The sequence below is a fragment of the Archocentrus centrarchus genome, unplaced genomic scaffold, assembly GCF_007364275.1.
Source record: "Archocentrus centrarchus isolate MPI-CPG fArcCen1 unplaced genomic scaffold, fArcCen1 scaffold_38_ctg1, whole genome shotgun sequence".
Taxonomy (NCBI): Eukaryota; Metazoa; Chordata; class Actinopteri; order Cichliformes; family Cichlidae; genus Archocentrus; species Archocentrus centrarchus.
Genome location: NW_022060265.1, coordinates 3,381,699 through 3,404,440, shown reverse-complemented (window position 1 = coordinate 3,404,440; position 22,742 = coordinate 3,381,699). Strand labels below are relative to the sequence as shown.

Sequence of the window (22,742 nt, the reverse complement as noted above, 5' to 3'; positions counted from 1 at the left end):
ATGTTTAAATGATGGAGCCAACGGATTTAAGGAGGGCTGTGGCACGCTGACAGGGTCATTTAAAGCATTTTCCATGTTGTGGCAGGATGCTAGATCACAGTTTTCAGGGTCGTTTAAAGTGCTTAAAGCTCTTACTCGTGCTGCTGCTATTTTCACTTCACTGTCTGCCTTTAACTGGTGTAGTTTAATTTTTTCCTGCTCAAGCCTTGACTTTGTTTCCAATTCTTCTTGTTTTAACTTTGCTAGTGCCTCATTTTCCTTTAATTTCCATTCATTCTCCATTTGGTTGACTTTAGTTTGCTGTGCAAGTATCTCTTGTGTGGCCTTTGCTTGTTCTATTTTAGCTGCAAATTCAGCTTCTGCCTCTTGACAGCTTGTGGAATCTGCCTTTGAGCATGCAACTGAACTATCTGGAAATGATGTTTCAGTTTTTGTATCACCAAACACAGAGCCATAGTCATTCTTGTTTAGCATTACCCTTACCCTTTCCTTTTCAAGGTGATCGTTAAAGGGCTGATCAATATTTTCTTGTCGTTTACCAATAAGCTCACAAATGTCCATTGTAAGCACAGTACAGGCATCCATTCTTTTGACTATGTTTGGGGTCATGCTTTGGTTGCGGCGAATAGGCTCATAATATTGTTGTACAACTGTATGTTTGTCCCTTATCTCATGGCTGGCACTGTTTAAATCTTCAGGTGAGCAGAAAGTCTTTAGTTTTGTTCTTATTTCTTTAGCTGACTCCTTCCAGGAGTTATATGCTCTGTCAAATGCCTTTTCATTTTTCCTTGCATCCTGTTCATGCATTTCCTTGCCCTTTTCGGTTAGGCATCTTTCACGATTGCTGGATCTCACTTCTTGCTGCTCTATGTTGTCGGGTTCTTCAGCAGTGCACGACATTTTTCCTTTAATGTGTGTATTTGCTCTTTGTTGTAATGTCTGGACTTAAATTTCAATGAGCGTTGCTTTAACTTTAAGACTATTTAGAAACAACGCTCAGATCAGACATTTAAACCATGTAGGTACACAAATTAGCAACCACATCTTGACTGTAAATACTGCTGTTATACCACAAGTTACTTTGGAAGATAAACAACCCATACAATTTAAGGAATAGCATTGACCTGCTGCACATACAATGTAGCTTTAAAATGATAAAACCACAACTGCATTTGAGGCATTAAACTCTGAATTAGTGTGCAGGTAATTCGATCTTGTTATCAGCAAAGTCCTTACGGAGTATAATACCTGAACCTTTGCGAATAGCCAAGTCAGAGTTCAATATGAAGAACAGTGATGAAGGAGTAATGATTCTTCACAGTAGCAGAGTCTCTCTCGGCTGTCGCACAGGCCTCGCTCGACTGACGTGGGTTACGCTGATCTACCGTGGGACTTTCTTTCACTCAGCGACGAGTTTTCACTGTAGCAGACCCTCAGACCCAAGAAAACACGGAGAGCTTCGACGGGTGCAGTGGATTCACATTTACTTCAGTCAAACCCAAATATTGCTGGAGTGCACCAAATACACCGTGAAAACTAAAAGAAAACATAAATACATTTGCTTAGGTGCCTTTGATTAACTCAGAACATGAATATATTACATAAAGTACAAACTTTGTGAACTAATACAACTCTAAACATGTACCTCGCTCCGCTGTCCAAGGGCTGCAAGGCGATCAAGCTAAAGTTCCTGCTGTGCTGCTACGAGTCCTCCTTGAGCTGCTTTCTGACAAATGTGCGCTACCAGTTCCGATTCACAAAGATGAAGAGCATCTTCCTCTTCCTCTCATCTGCAGGATATTCCAACCCCGAACACAGGAAAAGCGCCAAAAACCTCCCTAACTCTTGTTTTTCGGTTTTTTAGTGAAGGCACAGCTCATTGTCAACTAGGCTGCAGCACCCTCTATTGTACATAAATGGTAACAACATAGATTCAACTTTTCACCACAGAACGGACATTTACACATATATATATATATATATATATATATATATACACATATAAGCATAATTATTATGAAGAATGGCTATCATACTAGCAAGAGGCTATGATTGAAGGCTTTCAAATGCCTTTGTGTGCCTCAAGGCAACTGTAAAACTGAACTGAAAATGATTGTTAACTCTTTAGGTCTTTGGTTTATTAACACAACAGAGTGAATATGGCTGCTCAGTGCAGACTTTATTTTTCTTGATTTTAATTTCAGCCCTTTTTTTGTGACCTACAGGAACCCAGTCATTCCCCTCCCCACTCAATTAATTACCCCACAGTAAATGTTAAAAAAGCAGCACACACAGTTATACACAGTTAAATTTGTTTATTACCAGATGATCGAAAACAGGTTTCTAGCTGTATAACACAACAGAACTTGGAAATCAAGTTAGAAACTAAGGGATAAATGATTATCCTGCGAGTATCCATCACTCTACCTTTCGCTCCAAAGCACATACACACACAGTGTGTGAAATGATTTGTACAATAAATATCCATACCTGCGTCATATTTTTAAGTGTAATCAAAATGCATGTGTAAATAAGTAAAATATACAGGAGGGCAAATAGATGTCCAAGGATGAAAGGTGGGTAGTTTGTTGAGCAAGAAACACAAACAAATGCACGCACGCACGCATACGCACACAAACACACACCCCAGTAGCACAGATTTAAATAAAGCACCATCTAATAAAAGCCTGGTGTTTTGCTGCAAAGTGGTCCACACATAAGTGCAAAAATAAAGAATTTACATGAAAAGCCCAGGAAGAGCTTCTTCCTTCAAGTATCCCTTAGCAACAGATACCAATCTCAACGCCTCAGACATAGACACACATTAACACAGTTTTACTGCTGTAAAAATGTAGGACATAAATCATCTTTATCAATTTTATAAATATTCCCCCTGCAGCTGTTAAATAAATTCAAAAATGTGGTGATGTATCTGCAGCCACACTGCTGAGAGTAGTAAAGCCTATTCACCTTTTAGTTTGTGTTCACTCCATAGCAGTGCAGTGCAGCAGCTGTGATGCTGCCAGAGCTGCCATGCTCAACAAAACTTCCTCCATACACAGAAGCAAAATGAGGCGCAAAAGTAACGCCCCCGCCCCCAAAAAACCCCTACAATACAGTTTAAGAGTATCCTGACTTAATTTTGACTATTTTTTAAATTACATACATCATTTAAATCTCTTACAGTAGTCTGACTCACAGGATGTGAACAGTGGATTGCATTTCTTCCATCACATCATCTGCTTGTTAAAAAAAAAATTTTAAATCCCAACAACCTCCTAAACCAGCAACCACACACCTTAAAATGTTTTTTTGACAATGGTTTGGAAACCATTTACAGAAACCAACAATGTTTTGGTTTCTATGGACGGTTTTCACCTTCATAAATGTAGAGCGAGTGAATTTCCTTATAATTCACCAGTTTGGATTTTGTTAAGGCTTAATGTTAGGGGAAAGGCCGCTTTCATTATGTGATGACACAACCAGCTGTAGTTGGCATCCGTCTATTAGACCTTACCACCTCCAGCTGAGTCACTGAACAGGACCTCTCAACTGTGACAATTTTAATAAAATTATCTGACAAATAACGTACAAATTTAGAAGTTTGCACTCCAGTTTTAGTGATTGAAATTCTAATATTTTATTGGCCTCTTAATTAGCAATTATGCATATCTATGCACTGCACCCATACACTTCATGAATGCAACTTTCTAGCAAAGTTTGCAAGCATTAGCTGATATCTTACCACTCAATGCTCTTGTCCAAATATGGTCACTTTGGGCTCCGAAGAACCAACATGGCAGCAGCTAAAACACCACAGTTTAAGATGTCAAAATGCAGATTCCACAAACCAATGGATGACATTACAGTTGCTTCACACATCTTTTATATACGATATAAGGTAAACCTCTACAAAGCCATAGTAACAGTGCTCAACTCGCCCTGTGCATACAGTGCAGCAAAACATTCCATCTGACACTGCTTTGCAGAGATTAGTGCCGCTCAAGATGAGTGTAACTGGTTTGTAATGCAAGCAAGGGTTTTTTGCATTACACTGAATGATAATGCAGCTGATTATACTCCAGTGCTGCAAAGTGCTAGGGATGTAGGTCTGGCTATATGAGGACTACTGTTGCATCATCATATTTAATAGGGTTGCCACTGACCAAAGATTTCCCTTTGTCCCTATAGTTCTGCATGCCATGTACCTTTAAAACAGCTGGGAGACCAGTATTACTGTATACCTGAGTATCCGCATCATGAATACAAAGTTGACATGGATGTAAAGAGCCAATCAATGCAGGAAACAGGCACCATAGCTGTACTAATAAATTAGGATTATGGATTACGTACCTTGGTGAAGTGATTTGGCAAACTAACCAACTAGTATTCCACTCAAATATGCAGCTAACTGTAACTAAAGCTGATAAGTTACTTCAGCTGAGTCACTATCAGCAATGGGGAGTTTGGATGTATTAGTCGTCTTTATCCAAATCTAGACAGCATTTTGTTACGTGAGCTAGTTTGCAATTTGTTCATGTCAGCAGGAACGCTAACATTAGATAACATTAACCAGGGAAAAATCTGGACAAATATATTCATACCAGTGCAGCAGCTGGTTATTTAACCTTAGCTTGTCTACTTGCTAATGTCACTAGCAAAGTACTATCTGAAGCTGCATAAGTGTTTTTGTCTTTATGTGGAGTTTGTGTTGTGGATGACATTACTGATTAAAGGATTTTAAAAGCCACAATTAATGGTTCTATAGGTAGTGGTTTATACATTTCTCTAAACCATGAAAGGTTCCTGGTTTGAGATCAAGACCACAGTCAGAAAGGGTGTAAAAATCTGCTAGATCAAATAGAGCCATCTGCTGCGGTGACCCCTTGTGAATAAGGGAGCAGCCGAAAGAAGCTTCTTCAACGCTACTGTTAACTAGTATTGCTCACTGTTGGCAATAGGAGGGAAAAAACGGGCAAGGCACTTGGGAGCAAGCATAAGCATCACATCTTTTAGACTTCTACAGAAACTGGAGCTGGAGCTTAAAAAAAAAAAAAAGGTAAATTCTTCTAGCAATTTTAATGATGTTCAAAGCAACAAAGATTATTGGGGACATCACAGGGCAACAAGCCACAATATCAGCTGCATATTACACACATAGAAGTTTCAGTTTTTGTATCTCAACACTTTATAGTGCCTGGTTAATGTTTTAAAATGTGGGCTATCAAGGGAGTATGCAATTTATAAATTCTTAAGTGATACATCAGCCTGCATAAACAGAATTAGCTAATGCATGCTAATTTTATTTAGAAATTCAGACTCCCTGTAAGATTCCCCCTTAATTAAAATTTATTATTGATACTGTTTTTGAGAAAACAAAACTAAAATATCTAGCATTTGTCTAAAAGCAGATATAAATAAATATTTTAGCCATTTAGCTCCATACACTCTTCGATGAGGACATAATATAAAACATGGACGTAGCTTCCTGGTAGGAAAAATGAAGCTGATGTGGAAATGCCTACAGCCCTACCATGAACAACAGCAGGCCTTGTGTGGGTAGGGTGCTCACCTTGCAACCAGAGGGTTGCTGGTTCGAGTCCCTATTTGAGCGCATGCTGTCTTTGTTACCCTGGGCAAGACACTTAACCCACATTATGTGAGCCCTAAGTGTGAATGTGGTTGGTATTTGGTGGTGGTCGGAGAGCCCGTAGGCGCGAATTGGCAGCAATGCCGCTGTCAGACTGCCCCCAGGGCATTAGTAGCTTACCACCACCTAGTATGATTGAGGTGCGAATGAACAGTGCATGGAATAGTAAAGCGCTATATAAGTCCAAGGCATTATTATTATCTATCTGTAGGGCAGTCGATGGTAAAACAGCTTTCTTTCTTGACCTCTGTAAACAATTTCTTGTTGAGTTCTCAGTCACTTGTTTTGGGTCATACTGAATAAAAAATGTAATCTATTTTAAAAAATCTTGGTTATACCAGGTTTTAAAAAGTAGCATTATCTGTGATGTTTCCTGCTTCCTCACTGGCTAATGACTTATAAATGACAAGTGGGCAAATGAAAGGTGGAAACACTCATCTCGAGGCTTCAAATACAGCAATTCACAAACCAATATGTTTGTGAATGTTTGTAGCCGTCTAATTTTTATACCGTCTCTCTCTGCCACACCCCCAATTAAACTGCAGCTAATTCCTGTATAATGGGATAAATAACAATAATAATAATAATAATAATAATAATAATGGCTCTTTATCTGTTCATTGATCTCAGCAATTAACTTGGTCCTTACAATGTTTAATAAATGTTAGAAATTATGGCTGTAACTATAGAAATAAGATTGAAATTGTTATAAAACATAAGGATACTTATTTTGTTTTTTCACATGACAGCCTATAAAATTAAGACAGGGCAGTTGTAGATGGAGTGTGTTTGGTTCAGTGGAGATGTAAGTCACTGTAAGTCAGACTAGCTGTTTTGTTTGGGTGAGCACCATTCCAGAGGCAGTAACGTGATGTTGACCCTGACTGTGCTTACGGTATAAGTTATGCTCAGCACACGCCGTTTGAAGTGGTAAAGCAAGAAGCTGAATTCTGGCCACCTTTTACTTCACGCCACCATATCCTTCACTGTCACAGTAGATGCACAGAAGTGAAAGGCATTTCAGCTGCTAGGGTCAGTATTGAGCTTTCAGTACCAGCAACATTTATTGTTTATGCTTTTCTCTTCTTTGTCACAAGTTCAAAACCAAATGGCTTATGACTGGGCCTCTGGTAGGGAGCGGCCGGGCTCACGTGGCACTGAGGGCCCTGCCACTACTAACCCATTTGTGCTGTGACACAGCAATGGTTTGGCTGCTACTGCTGACGATGAAGTGCTACCACCAGTTATGGTTCCGTTGAGGTTCCGGTAGGGCCGCTGCCGTGGTAATGAAGCCCTTCGACGGGGGGCAGGTACAGCAGCTGAACCTCGGAAGCACAACGAGGGCAAACTCAGGCCTACTAGGCAGCAGCCTGGACAGGAAATGACCTCATCCTGCTCAGAGGAACCCATAGGGTCAGAGGATAGGGCTCCACCATAATCATTAGCACGCCCTCCTCCACCCCACTGCACTTGCTGACTAATCACAAGGCCTGAGCCATTGTTGTTGTTCATTCGTGGCAGAGGAGGCAAGGCAGCTGGTCCATTGGAGAAGGGAAGTCGCCAGTTCTTGGTCCGTAGGGAGTTGCACGAGGTAGAGGTGAGTAGCGGTCTTTCGGGTGTAGAGTTCAGGATACTCTCTGCTGCTTCGGGAGATTTGGTGCAGTCCATGGGTTCTGTAAGACATACGCTCTCCTCTTCTTCCTCCTCCAACCGTTCCAGAGACACCATTTCCAGATCAACAGGAAGACCACAATCCTCTGCCATCCCCTCATCTTTTTCAAAAACTTCTCTCCTCTCACTTGTCTCATGTCTCATGTCTGCACCGCCAACCCACAACCGTCTCTCTATTCTCTTGGAAACGGTTGTCCTCTTCATCATATCATCCTTCACATCCTCCAGTGTCTTATCTTTAATCACTGCCACTCGATCTTCCTTGTCCTTTTTCTCCTCCTTCCCTGCTGTGTCTTGGGGTAGGGCTACAGTCCGGCTGAGCTCTGGGGTGCAGGGCAGGGACTGGCACCTCCTTGGAGGCACTCTCATTCCTGACACTCCTTTAAGAAGATGGGGGGAGGCGCAAAAGTCACGAAGTGCTGGTAGGGTAAAGGTCAGAGAGATGACGGACTTGCTGGGAGTGTCCAAAAGTTTACACCGTCCCCCGTTTAGGTCTTGTCTGAGAGAGAATGGGTTGACCCTTGCTGGGGTCCCAAGTAAAGGAGGAGTCAGGGTTCCTGGTGGTATCATGTCCGACTGGCTCCTTGCTAAGCCTTGCCACTGCTGATTGTTGTCTCCAGGGTGATAGGGAGAGCTTCGGCGTCGGTACGGGCTGACATCTGTTGCCACGGGCTCTGAGCAAGAGAAATTTGCAGAAAGATGGAAAAGCATCAGAATGTGATAGACTACAAAAGATAGAAAATACATGACAACATGAAATTATAAAGGTTGTACCACCATCACTGCACTGTTGGGTGTACTATTGTTTTGCTATGCTCCTCTTTTCCTTCTATTTGAGGCTGGCTCCAAAAATGAGGCAATATCAACAAACTTCTGTTTAAAATGTCAAGTTGTTTTTTTTTTTTTCTGGTTGTCTTAAATAATGGACGAGCTTAAATTGCACAACCCCTGGAAAAATAAGAGAATCACCACACTTGTGGGATATGTGGCTTTTTAGTTTGGAGCAAATAAGCAAATTACAGATATGACACCAAAACTTATAAAGGGAATCATTCAATGTAGAGGAAAAAAAAAAAAAAGGGAATTATCTTGTATTTTGCATTTCAAAAACAAATACATGCACAAATCTAAATATGCAAAATAGCCTGCAGTTAAAAGCTGTAAAGATGTTAGCGAGCTGTTGCACAAATATATGGACTGATAGATGTCGTCACGGCATCATGTTAATGCATACTGAACAAACCAACAAGCTTTTACAATGGAAAATGCACCAAAAAAAAAAAGAAAAACAAATAGACAAGAACAGGAGTCAGTGTTTGTGACAGAAATGTAAGAAACAGGCTGAATTAAATGTGATTTATACTCAGAAATCAAAAGAAAACCAGCATTATTATCTAAACAGAAGAAAACCAGAAGTGATGAAACACAAATCTACTCAGGCCACGGAGATGAGACTGAAGTTCTTGTCTGGTTCTATTCCAAATAAACATATAAGAAGAAAACCAGTAAATTTCCACATTCATTTGTGACATGGCTTTGGTAAAGACCCAGGAGAGATGAAAGTCTCAGGACTACACAGTCCAGCAAAAATAGGTTTGGTGATGAAGTCACTATTCAGAATGATAGTGTAAAAGCTTTTCTTCAGGAAAGACAGATCAACTAAATGACATGGACTCAACAAACAATCCAGATATTATTTTCCAACCAAAAACTTGGTGGAAATAAAAAAAACAACATGGCTCCATCTTGCAAAGCTGGTCTGTCAACTGCAACTTAGATTAAGTAGGAACCAGTTTGGTGGATACCGCAAAGTATTCAGACCATCATAAAAAGTTTCAGTAACCACAACAAAGTACAAACTCTGATGCTTTTACTGGTAATTTCATCATTTCTTTTCTCTCCTTGATTCCATAAGAGCCCACCGTTACACAAGTTTCACCACCCCTTTAAATGTTCTGGAAAATTTCCTTTTCAACTGTTTCCCTGACTTTAACCCATGGAGTCCCTAAGTGACACATGCTGAACAACGTGATGTGGTCATGTGACAGGTCATGTGAGTTTATGTTACCTTGACAACATTTCCAAGACGTCTGTGTGCCTGAATGGCACATCACAGATCTACCTAATTTTAAAAACCTTATTTTTTTGTTTCAAAAGGTAATATTCTAGCCATTTATCAACTGTTCTACCAAGAACTATCAAGTTCTTGACATTATTTATTCTGTCCTGATCAAATTCTTTCAACAATTTGATAAAAATGAGAAAAATATAGCTTGCCCACATAAGTCACATCGGTACTTTAAAAAAAATTGACAACGTTGTGTGATGTATTTGTCACAAAAAGAAAAATAGTAATGTTCCACTAAGACTATTTGGCTAAGTTAAATCAAAAAACAATTGCTGCTTCCCAATAAATAAAATAAATGAATAAACACATTTCTACTGCAAAATTTATGGTCTGTATCTAATCACCATTTTATTTGTTTTTTTAGCATGAATAGCAAAAAGCGGGACAGTGTTCAAGATGCACCAGCACTCATTCAAGGAGACGACAGTGAGTTTGAGGGATGTGAAGATAGCTCATGAAGACCCTGACCATGCTCCCAGCAGCAAAGACACTGAAAATGATGAGTCTAGTGCGTCCTATGATTCATACAATAGTGAATTAAATTACATAACTGAGGAACAGCCCAAGATGAATCCTGGGGAGCAAAACAGTGGAGTTAAAGGAAGAACACGGTTTTCCTGGAGAAGGAAACAATTTGAAGCCCCTTAATGTACCTTCCAAGGTCAAGAGTAGCTCCAGATACTGTTCACACAGGAAGATCACATCAGACATGCTCAAGCTAGCGAAGAAACAAACAAATCTGTATAGTGTACAAACATCTGAAAAATCACAGTTTAAACACCACTGTCAAGTAACTGGAAATACTGACAGGCCTCTAGCTACGCATGGATCTTTGTTAGCTGCCAGGGAATCATACCTATTGGGAAAATGATGCAAGATGTCCCATGGTGGCACACAACACGTCACACAATTGGTTTCAGACCCTCCTTGCATCCCTACATTTCACTACCCACACTGATATGTCACATAGGCAAGCAGAAGATAAGTGTTGGAAGATCCACAAACAATGCCTGGAAGTCACACCAGAGGAGCATAGCTCTATTGATAAACAAATGGTGTCCTTCCGGGACACTCACAGCCCAATAAGACAGCACATGACAAGGCAAGTCCCAAATTTGGGGATTAAAAATTTGGGTCCACTGCTCTTCATCTGGAATCATCAGTGATTTTCTGGTCTATGAAGGTGGAACTGGGAAGAAAACTTCACTTGGCACGAGAGGTGGTCAAGCTGTGTGAAACTGCCATTACACCAAAACTACAAAGTGTTTGCAGACAACTTTCTCACTTCACCAGCACTGGTTCTTGAGCTTCTACAGTGACACATCTACTTCTTAGAAACACTCAGAATCAATCACTTGGCTGGAATTCAGCTTAAAGAATGAGAGTGTCATGATTTGTGGTCCTCCTGAACAGATGGGCTTTTTTCTCTCTCCTCTTCTGCACTCTCTCTCTCTCCCTCTCTTCTTTTTTTGTATGTGAAAATCTGTGCGGATGTGTAGGTGGATGTTGTGTTCCAGAGGTGGAGAATACTAGAGGTCCCCGCCCTGCCGATCGCACACCTGAGCCACATGCTATGGGCTACAAAATGCTGAAGAGTCTTCTCAGTTGCTGTTGAATCGTTGCACCGCTTGCGGTAGTCTCAAGCCTGGTAATCATTACAGCTGAATGGTATAGTGTTGTTTCTCTGTGCTCTTACTTACCATCATCTCCCTTTGGCCAGAAATCCTCGGAGCTGTGGAGAGAGACAGCAGGGAGAGAGCCACTGGAGAGTGAGAACTTGCGCCCCTCACTGGCAAAATCGCCTCAAAGAGGACTCAACCTTCTTTGTAAAACAAACGTTTGTTCAAACCATATCACTGTGCTCTGCACTTGTGTCCAAGCCTCCGGCAGTCTTGACAGAATGGTCCAACCAGGAAATGGATGCATGGTCACCGATACGGTGTTGGAGGAGATGAGTATTCGACACATTTGCTGGTCCAGCCTGTGAAGCTAAAAATCCAGTCCTGCTCCACCAATGCTGCGTGTCCTGTGCTACTCCTGCTTTCTGACAATGTGTGACCCTCACTGTGCCAGCCCAAACCTGAAGGTCCAGCTGTGCCGGCTGAGCTGCAGCCAGAGCAGGCTTCCACACCTGCGTCAACGGAAGCAGGGTCCTCAACTCCAATCACACAGGTGAGTGAGACTGACTTTTTTCGCTACAGTCCCTCTGGGACTATGTTTTTGGGGGCCGGAAAGATTAAAACTGGGGCTCAAATGGTAAAGAAAAACAATTCTGACAGTTGTGGCACTGATATGATATCAAACGTGAGAAGCTGTAGCCAAGGCTGGATTGTAAACTGAGACAATTAGGAAATATGCACTCAAGCACTGATGTAATACCTGCTTTAACCTGCTCTAGAGGCCGAGAATTAATGGGACAGTTCAGAGCATGCAGAAAAACAGAGCTGTAAAAACACAAACAAACAATAAAAACCCTGTACACAATCTTTTTACCAAGTGCAATGGGCTTCTCTCGCTCTTCCTCTCTCTCCATGGTCTCCAACGTAAAGACTATGTCGGAGAATGAGGGACGACTTTCTGCATTCATCTGGAAGCAACACAGGGAGAAAGACCCACATTTTCATAATGCAGATGTTCAGTAGCTGATGCTGGTGTTTTGGGTTGTGATCATTGAGACACTGAGTGAGTGTGTGTGTGTATACTTACATTACAACAGGTCACAGCGAGATTAAAAAATGCAGGTGGGCAATCCCCAACCATGTTCTCAAATGCTTCAACATCCAGCCCAAAGTCCTAGACACACACAGACATATTAACACACAGGTAAAATAGTTAGCATAATTTCACAAAGAATAGAAAGAATGTTACCTCTCAAGTCAACTCTTTTACTTATAACATGAGGTCTTTCATTTCTCATGTTATAAGACTTCCATTTCGGTATGCCATATATGTGAAAATTCCATGTAAATAATGTAAAAGTAACCCCTTAGCATCTCTGGCCAAGGTAGACCAAGCCATTTACTGATCAGGAGCTTAGATAAGGCTCTTTCATAGAAGTGCTACATGAATATGTGAGACTGAGTTGAAGGAGGCTTAGTATAAGGCTTATAATATTTATGTCCCTACAATGATCACAAGCAACCTGTTGTGGACCCTTACTTCTGTCCTGGGTAAAAAGTCTGGGTCAGCTTCAATCCGGGCAATGATCTCACACAGGATAATGCCATATGCAAACACATCCACCTAAACAGAAGAGAGGAGGCGCATGTTAGTTCTGTCCTTTAGTGTTAGGGTTCCAACTAGATTTCATATAGTTATGGTAAACCTTTCCATTTAGTTATTTCTTTTTCAGTCCAGATGGATGATCAGGGCTTTCAAATTATGCCGGCGGCAGGCACATTTTCCGCCTACTCCACCACTCTGCGCCGTCTAATTTTTAATTTTTCAAAGAGGTCTCCATTTCCAGCGCCATGTGGACACACGTGGCAATATTTACATTCTTTCAATCTGAGCCATTTGATTGGTTCACGACTGCCATGTGACTATTCATATCATCTGCTGCCTTCATGGCTTCTCATGCATGTAAGAGAAATAAGAGAAAACAGCAGCCGTCACAAGTGGCCAGGCATGGGGACCAGATGATTGGGCTTAAGATTAAGTGGATTCAAGCCCACGTCCGAGGCTGAAAGTAAGGTATACATGAACAATGTAAAGAATAGAATTCTAATGATCAGATGAGAGAAAGGTCGCCAGCCTCGTGGAATGTGATCGTCTGCTGATGATCACATCCGCTGATGATCACATCCGCTGATGAATGTGATCGTTTGATGATGAATTTCATAGCCGACCGTGCTGTTCGTTCAGGGGCAAATTTGACGATAAAATAATATGCATTAGCATAGCTTCTGTACTTTTGAAGATTAACTTTCAAAATTATTTAAAAACAGAGGTGGGAAGTAACAAAGTACAAATACTTTGTTACTGTACTTAAGTACATTTTTCAGGTATCTGTTTTTTACTTGAGTATTTATTTTTCTGACTACTTTATACTTTTACTCCCTACATTTTTACACAAGTACCTGTACTTTCTACTTCTTACATTTTGAAAACAGACTCGTTACTTTAGGTTTAACATGTCTGAGAAAAGTTTGCATTTCCGTCAAACATCAAGCGATCTGAGCCTAAACAGAGGAATAATAACACATAAGGGACAATCGTACTGCCGTATCCTCCATCACCGGGGATTATCTCGTACAAAGGGATTAAATAGGCAAACCCATATAATTAATGTATCATTTATAGCGCTATAATCGGGCCGGACCGAGTCCGTAAGTTGTGCTCGCGGCACATAAACAGCTTAGCGAGCATAAAGGGAGTAACGTGTGGCAGGTAAATGCAATGTTTCTAAATGCTCAACAAATATCAGGAAACACACAATGTGTGTGCAGTTTGTCACACAGTGTGTCTGCTAGCTAAAAGAAGAGCTGCTGTATTTCAGGGAGAGCAAAGAGAGAGAAGTTCACTCAGATGGAGAAAGATGTAAGAAAGGACAGGAGAGGAAGAAGAGAGGTTAGATTTAAAGGTAAGGACTGCAAAACAAACTTAAGTATGCTAACTTTGTGTTATTCAAAGATTGTATGAAAATACTGCAGTTTAGCATGTAATAAACAGGTTAGATTGTTGTACTGTATTTACAGTAAAGCTCTGCGTTGGTGCACAGAGGGTGCGTTCATGGTCAGAGTTACAGGTTACATCACTACAGCAGAGATGAGTTTGAATCAAAGCTGCTGATGCTGAGATTCATTCACTGAATCCAACATTTATACAACCTGTATGCTGTCAGTGTAGGGGATGGAGATCAGCTAAGATAGCTGTGAAATACTGAGTTACATCTTTGTGAATCCAGTTCATCTATGCAGAGCAGTAAACCTCAAAGCAGCAGCAGCAGGTCAGCTGATCACAGCCTGCACGCCAACATCATTTACTGGAGCTCACAATAAAAAGTTGTGATTCTTCTGTACTTAAGTACAAAATGTCAGTACTTTTGCCACCTCTGTTTAAAATTAAGCCATAACATTGTTGAGATGCATTGCATATAAGTAATGGTTTGTTCATTTATAGTGATTTTGATATATTTATGGGAGTACTGAATAAAAGTCTTTAAAAAGTAGTAAAATTTAGGGGATAGTACTCATAAAAGCAAAACAGATGGGAAAAGACGCCCATGGAGGACAGCAAAGGTCTCCGTCATAAGGTGCCTGCTAATTTGGCGTGCCCCCCTGCTACTCCAAAACAATTTGAAAGCCCTGATGATGATGAGACTTTAAAGCGCTATTTCAGTTCAATTCAGTATGCACATAAGTATTTTTTGCATACTCATACTGTATAAATCCTCATGCAAATTCCATAACACTGGGTGTGGAAGTAAGAAGCCACCAAACATTTGAGAGTTTCTGTTGGTGATAACTGAAAGACATAAAGTTGTGGCTTTCAAAACAATCAGTTTAAGAAAACCAAATGAATTCTACCAATTCTGCCAAAAAGAGCTGTCAAATATCGAGCCAGAAATACAGCAGAAACTTGTTGATGGCTACCAAAACTATCTGTTCACAGTACAAATTGCTAAAAGACATTTAACCCATTATTAGTAGTTGTGTGTGTGTGTGTGTGTGTGTGTGCGTGTGTGTGTGTGTGTGTGTGTGTGTGTGTGTGTGTGTGTGTGTGTGTGTGTGTGTGTGTGTGTGTGTGTGTGTGTGAGAGATGTAACACTTTTTATTGCATATGTAGGTGAGGGTCAGTTCATCTCAACAAGGAAGGTACATACAAAACTGATTCGCAAAACTGATAAAAATAAAAGCTGACTTTTTTCACATTTTTAGCATTTAAACATCAACTGATATCTCCCTTCAGTGTTTCTAGTTAACTGATTCACCTGCAACTTTTTATTAGCAGAAAGTCACAGACTAAGTCCGGAAATAGCAATAATGTCACCACAATTTCTCCAGAAATTGCAACGTTACTTATTAATTTAACACTGGTATTGGATCAGTACTCCATTCTGGCAAACCAATTATTTATAGGACCCAGTGTGTTGTCATTAAGACATAATGTTGGTCAGCTTTTATTGTGAAAGGTGGACTCTTATTTTGGTGAGTGTTTGTCAGTTTTCGCTTCCTTTTTTGCTTTGTTTTGGTTTTTCCGTCTTTGGTCACTGCATGGAAAAAGGCGAATCGGTCTGCAGTCTTTTTTACATCCAAACCATCCACCCTGTAAATGTCAAAGAGGTGATGTCGTAAGTGCATAATTTCATGGTCAAACATGTTAAGTTTGTATTAAGTTACACATTGTAAGGATATTCATTTGTATGTAAGATTATTTACTTAATTTTGTGTTTGTTTGGTACAGTTTTCACTCTGTGAAGTGATACAAGGTGCCACAGTAAAGAGAAAAGAATTAAGCTTACTACGACTCCTCTTCATTTCTACGGACAAGAGTTTACCTGGTTGGATAGCTGCAGTTTACACTGGAGTGAAGACATCACAGTGAAAAGACACTGAAGGTTGGCATTGTACTTTGTGGTGAAATGGATTCAAAACATAGCGATAAGAGTTCCGTCGTGAGCAGGAAAAGTTCACGGTCGTCTGCATCATCAACTAGCTTGCTAACACAAGCACGCGCTAAGGCAGAGGCAGCAAAAGCACGCCTTGCATTTGCAGACGAGGAAGCTAAAGCTAAAATAGCGAGAGCTGCTAAGGAAGCTGAAGCAAAACTGGAAAAGGCAAAAATGGATGTTGAGTTAGAAACTCTTGCTATGTGGAAAGAGGCAGCAGCTGCTGAAGCCGAAGCAGCTGTGTGGGAAGCAGCTGATATGAAGGAAAAGTATGTTTTAGTGGATGAGGCGGGGCCGTCGGAGGAAGATATAATGCAGCGAACAAGCGACTACGTCCAATCCCAAACTTCTGCACAACCCCCAGTTCAAGCGGCACCTATACTAGCCCCTTAGCATTTCAGGCCCCCCGTCCTTCCAAGTGTGTCCGACCTTAGCCACCCTGCATTAGCCAAAGTAGGCTACGGTGACGGGTATGCGCCACCAGAAGCGAAGGTGGAAGCTGAGACTCCATACGGAGAATGTGACCAGTGGAGAAATTCAAGACCTTGTCACAATAAATTTAATGAGTACGAACAGCCTTCCCAGCTACAGTTTTCACAGACAGCTAAACATGATGCTCCTGCAACAGAACATCTAGCACGGTACTTAGCTCGGCGTGACTTGCTGAGTTCCTGTTTATACCAATTTGATGATAAGCTGGAAAACTTTAATGCTTGGAAATCATTGTATAACAATGCCACCCTAGGGCTAGGTCTCACACCTACTGAGGAATTAGACCTCATGTCCAGATGGCTCGGTAGAGAGTCAGGTGAACATGTGAAACGATTAAGGTCAGCACACATTACGAATCCAACCACAGCCCTCAGGAAGGCATGGGAAAGGCTGCAAGAGTATTATGCAGCACCTGAAGTGAATGAAAAGTCCCTTTTCAGTGACTTGATAATTTCCCAAAAGTTTCTGCAAAAGATCACACAAAGCTACGGGAATTAGCAGATTTGCTAATGGAGCTACAATGTGCCAGGGAGGATGGTTAACTCCCAGCTTTGTCCTATCTGGACACTGCACGCGGTATTGAACCCATAGTAGCGAAGCTGCCTTATGGGCTTCAAGAAAAATGGATTTCTGATGGTTGCAGGTTTAAGGACGAAAACCATGGACTATTTCCACCATTTGAATTCTTTGCTAGATTTGTGTGTTACAAGGCACGTAAGAAGAATGATCCCAGCTTTTCTCTATTAAGTGCTACTAACTCACCTGTAAAGCCTGAGAAACTCTCCTTCAAAAGTACAAGAAATCCGATTATGGTTTACAAGACAGATGTTGTGTCAACAGCTTCAAACGCAAGTGGTCATGTGAAAAATACCAGCGACCCAAACAAAAATTGCCCAATACATGGCAAGCCGCACCCACTCAAGCAGTGCAGAGCCTTCAGAGCTAAGAATCTGGAGGATAGGAAGATCTTTCTTAAGGAAAGAGAAATCTGCTTCAAATGTTGCAGCTCAACCACTCACGTGGCCAAGGACTGTCTAACTGTAGTCAAATGCATGGAACGTGATAGCATCAATCATGATTCTGCAATGCATCCAGGCCCTGCACCCCAAACCAAGGTCCCCTCAACTCCACCACATGATGGCGGGGAGAGAGAAAGATTCGACAGTGCGAAAACCATTGTTGACTCCAGCTGCACTGAAGTGTGTGGTGCAGGACAAATCAGCCGCTCATGTTCTAAGATTTGCCTCGCAAAGGTATATCCCAAGGATCAACGAGACAAAGCTATCAATGCTTATGTCATCCTGGACGACCAAAGTAATAGGTCGCTGGCAAGATCTAGTTTTTTCAAGCTGTTCAATATCAAAGGTAAACCTTGATTTTATTACCTGAGAACATGTTCTGGCACAATTGAAACATCTGGCTGCAGGGCTGAAGACTTTGTGATTGAGTCAGTCAATGGTAAGGTCACAATCCCGCTCCCACCGCTTATTGAGTGCAATGACATACTCGATAATCGATCAAAAATCCCTACACCAAATGTAGCTCTCCATCACCCACATTTGGCCAGAGTGGCAGAGCACATCCCAGAGGATGACCCTACTGCGGAGATCCTCCTGTTACTTGGCAGAGATATAATTAGAGTGCACAAGGTACAAGAACAAGTCAATGGCCCTCACCACGCCCCTTTTGCCCAACGCTTAGATTTAGGTTGGGTGATAGTTGGGGAAGTCTGCTTGGGGAATGTGCACAAGCCTACTGTCAACGCTTTCAAAACAACTGTCCTCGACAACGGCCGACTATCACTCTTCCAACCCTGCACAAACTTTTTGCAGATTAAAGAGCTGATACATCAAGCACCAGAGACGACATTGGGAAAGACTGTATTCAACCACACTGAACATGATGACAAGAGGGCATCTTCAATTGAAGACGAGATCTTCTTGAAGTTGATGGACAAGTCTATAGAAATGAGTCAAATAGTTGGGTAGCCCCTCTCCCATTTAGAAACCCAAGACCTCGCTTGCCTAACAACCGAGAACAAGTGATGAAACGGTTTGCATCACTCCAAAGAAACTTAACTAGGAAGCCAGAGATGCAAAAGCAGTATGTGGCTTTTATGGTGAAAATATTAGAGAATGACCATGCCGAAGTAGCACCACCATTGAGCCAAGGGGAGGAAAGTTGGTATTTGCCAACATTTGGCGTGTTCCACCCCCAAAAACCAGGCCAGATTAGGGTGGTGTTTGACTAAAGTCTACTTTTTTGACTAAAGCATTTCTCTCAATGATGTGCTTCTCACGGGCCTCGACCTGAATAACTCACTCCTTGGAGTCTTGATGCGGTTCAGGAAAGAAAAGGTTGCTGTCCTAGATGATATCCAGCAAATGTTTCATTGTTTCTTGGTCCAAGAAGAGCACAGGATTTACCTGAGATTCTTGTGGTACAAGGACAATGATGTAACAAAAGAAGTCATAAACTACAGGATGAAGGTCCATGTTTTTGGAAACAGCCCATCCCCTGCTGTAGCTATCTATGGGCTTAGAAGAGCTATCAGGGAGGGTGCATGAGAACACGGAGGGGACACAGTAGACTTTGTGGACCGTCACTTCTATGTGGACGATGGCCTTTGCTCCGTATCAACTGAGGTTGAAGCTATTGACTTGCCCTGCAGAATGCAAGCTGCACTTGCTGAGTCGAATCTCCGGCTTCACAAGTTTGTATCGAACAGTCAAGTGGTCTTGGAGGCTTTTCCACCTGAGGACTGTGCAGTAGATGTCAAAGACATAGATCTCAGTGGAGAAGCTGTGCCAGCCCAACGAAGCCCGGGCCTGCTGTGGGAAATATCGAGAGACAACTTCACCTTCTACGTGTCTACTGAAACCAAACCTTTTACCCGCCAGGGGGTCCTTTCTACAGTAAACAGTGTTTTCGACCCCTTGGGGTTCCTGGCCCCTGTAACAATCCAGGGAAGAGCTCACAGCAGAACTATCTGATTGGGACACACCACTACCTAGAGATAAACTAAGCAAATGGCAAGCCTGGCGAGACTCGCTCCAGGATTTAAGACACCTTCATATACCAAGAGCGTATACAGCAGCTTCTCTGGCCAAAACAGTTCATACAGAGTTGTTCTCAGGCATGTTCTCCGATGCCTCCACTAAGGCCATTGGTGCTGTGGCATACTTGAAGGTTGTACAAGAAGACGGTCGAGTTCACACTGGGTTCATCATGGGCAAATCGAAACTTGCACCTCAGTCTGAACCGACCATTCCAAGACTGGAGCTATGCGCAGCAGTCCTGGCCGTGGAAATGGCAGAGGTAATTCACGATGAGTTGAACTTGAGGCTGGATTCCACCAAGTTCTACACTGATAGCAAAGTGGTCCTTGGCTACATATACAATGAATCCAAATGCTTTTACGTCTATGTACACAATAGAGTTCAGCGTATTCGCCAGAGCATAAGATCGGAACAGTGGCACTACGTGCCTACGAAAGACAATCCTGCGGACCATGCGTCTAGGTCGGTTCCTGCTTCACGCTTGAAGCAGACAACATGGTTCACAGGACCTGCCTTTCTGCTCAAACTTACCAGTGATCCCAAACCAGCGCAGTCATTCGACTTGGTCGAACCAGAACTTGACGTTGAAATCCGTCCACAAGTGAGGACCTATGCCACACAGCTACATGGAAGAAGCCTCGGCACAGAACGGTTTACGAGGTTCTCAAAGTTCAGTAGTCTTGTTCGTGAAGTAGCCCTCCTAATTCACATTGCAAGGTCCTACAAGTCTTCTGACAGCATGGACAAGTGTAAAGGATGGCATAAGTGCCATCTATGGCACACGCCAGATGGACTGTCACGAGCAAAGGAAGTTATCATTGAGAATCCATTCATTCTATCACCTTCAATGCTCCTGACTCAGAAAGTTGGAGTCGCACCTCCACCAGGAGACTTTACAGACAAAGACCTCCTCACCAAACAGTGGAAACAAGTACAAAGTCTTGCCAACAAGTTCTGGAATCGTTGGAGAAGAGACTACGGAAGAAATGGACAAAGTTCTACCAAAACCTACAAGTAGGAGACATTGTTCTTCTCAAAGTTAGTCAAGCTGCTCGCAACAGCTGGCAAATGACTATGATCACAAAGACCTTCCCTGGAGATGATGGAAGGGTAGGGAAGGTGGAATTAAAGACCACAGTCCAGGGTCATTCAAAGACATGCTTTAGACCAGTTTTAGATGTTGTGTTGCTCCTAGCTAATGCTAATAACCAGAAAACTGCTGCTACTATGAGTTCATAGTTCAGCTAAGTAGTGACCTCACAGAGGCCAGGCGGGGAGTGTGTTGTCATTAAGACATAATGTTGGTCAGCTTTGATTGTGAAAGGTGGACTCTTATTTTGGTGAGTGTTTTTAAGTTTCCACTTCCTTTTTTGCTTTGTTTTGTTTTTTCCTTCTTTGGTCACCGCATGGAAAAAGGTGAATCGGTCTGCAGTTTTTTTACATCCAAACCATCCACCCTGTAAATGTCAAAGAGGTGATGTCGTAAGTGCATAATTTCATGGTCAAACATGTTAAGTTTGTATTAAGTTACATATTGTAAGGATATTCATTTGTATGTAAGATTATTTACTTAATTTTGTGTTTGTTTGGTACAGTTTTCACTCTGTGAAGTGATACAAGGTGCCACAGTAAAGAGAAAAGAATTAAGCTTACTACAACTCCTCTTCATTTCTACAGGCAAGAGTTTAGCTGGTTGGATAGCTGCAGTTTACACTGGAGTGAAGACAACACACCCAGAAAAAGCTGGACTGGTGCATCGCTGATGCTCACTGCTTAAGGAGTATTCAGACACATGCATTTCAGACTTGAATGCTCTCACATCTCCTTCATTTTTAAAGATGTCATGCTTTGCAGAACTAAGATCTGATTTCATTACTTGGGCTTCCTTGGCTGCTTCTGATAAGAACTCTTCATCTTGTTATACATGTAGCAGTCACTAGCTACAACATACAGCTAAGCTAGCCCTGACCATGCCATTATATTTCACTGGAAAGCTGAGATGAGAAGGGATATCAGTCACTCAGAAACTTGTGCTTGTGAGTTCTACAAATAATCATTAAAAACACAAACACAAACATATTCCAAACAGCAAGTTAAAAGAAAAAAAGAAGAGGTCAGAGCACTTTGAATCTTTAGAGTTTCTTAACATCAGCTAATATCAGCCACTGGAAATTAGCAAATAAAGCTGCAGAAAAACTTCCTAAATAAAGTGCTGTTCATTGCTTGTAACTAAATAAAAGGAAGCAGGATTACACCTTCGATCAGCTTTCGGCTTTTGTACTCAGTAGGACTAATACTAGACTCCAGTGAGTTGTACTGAAACCAAAGACATTTACCTTCTCATTGTACAGCTCTCCTCTCAGAACTTCAGGGGCCATCCAGTATGGAGAGCCCACAATGGCCAGAGGCTGTTTTTCCACACCATCACTGTAAGGCAACCAAAGGAGGTCATGTGCTCGGTCATTTGTTAATTAGAATGTTCTTTATGATCTATTTATTCCTACTTCTCTCTGCCAGTAATCACTTCATAGATCATACATAAAAAATGACCATGATTTATAAATTATCACTGGATTTGTACCTTTAATACTTATTTAAAAAAAATAAATAAATTAGTCATCTGTCAGCTGTTACTCTTTGCCTTACTCTACATTTGAGGCACACAATGCTGTGTTAATAACTGAAAATAGGGCAGCCAGACAATGCTCATTAGCCTAGAAAGACTACGCACATCTTTTTATGAGGTTTTGATTATAGGAGAGAAAAGATTCCTCACAGACCTGTAATCAGGGATTTTCTCTGCCAGGCCAAAGTCTCCCACCACAGCAGTAAAGGTGCCATTTTCACAGCGAACCAGACAGTTCTGCGCAGGAAAAACAGTCAGGAAATTAACATCTGCAAACAACTATCGGTAAAAAATATACCAGTTAAAACCACCACAAATTCAAGAGATTCAAGAGTGTTTTATTGTCGTGTACAGTAAACAGTCAGTTACACTGAACAATGAAATTCTTACTCTGCACTTCTGCTCCGGCTCAATAATAATAATTATTATAAAATATATAAATGTACAAATGTATAAATAAACAATTGTATCATTACAACTTCAGGAATAATTTTTAAAAAAATGAC

The 22,742-nt window shown here is 41.5% G+C and overlaps 1 protein-coding gene across 1 annotated transcript in view; it reads right to left on the bottom strand.

The window, feature by feature from the left end:
* Positions 1–2,300: 2,300 nt before the first annotated feature.
* Positions 2,301–22,742, bottom strand: part of LOC115776840 (dual specificity testis-specific protein kinase 2-like) — a 43,001-nt gene continuing 22,559 nt past the window's right edge. The window contains exons 6-11 of the mRNA XM_030724627.1: positions 22,391–22,473; positions 21,947–22,037; positions 12,609–12,692; positions 12,156–12,242; positions 11,943–12,036; positions 2,301–7,995 (exon numbers count right to left, since the gene is read on the bottom strand). Of these exons, the coding sequence (XP_030580487.1) occupies positions 6,764–7,995; positions 11,943–12,036; positions 12,156–12,242; positions 12,609–12,692; positions 21,947–22,037; positions 22,391–22,473 (1,671 nt within the window). The 3' untranslated portion in view covers positions 2,301–6,763. The remainder of the gene's footprint in view (positions 7,996–11,942; positions 12,037–12,155; positions 12,243–12,608; positions 12,693–21,946; positions 22,038–22,390; positions 22,474–22,742) is intronic.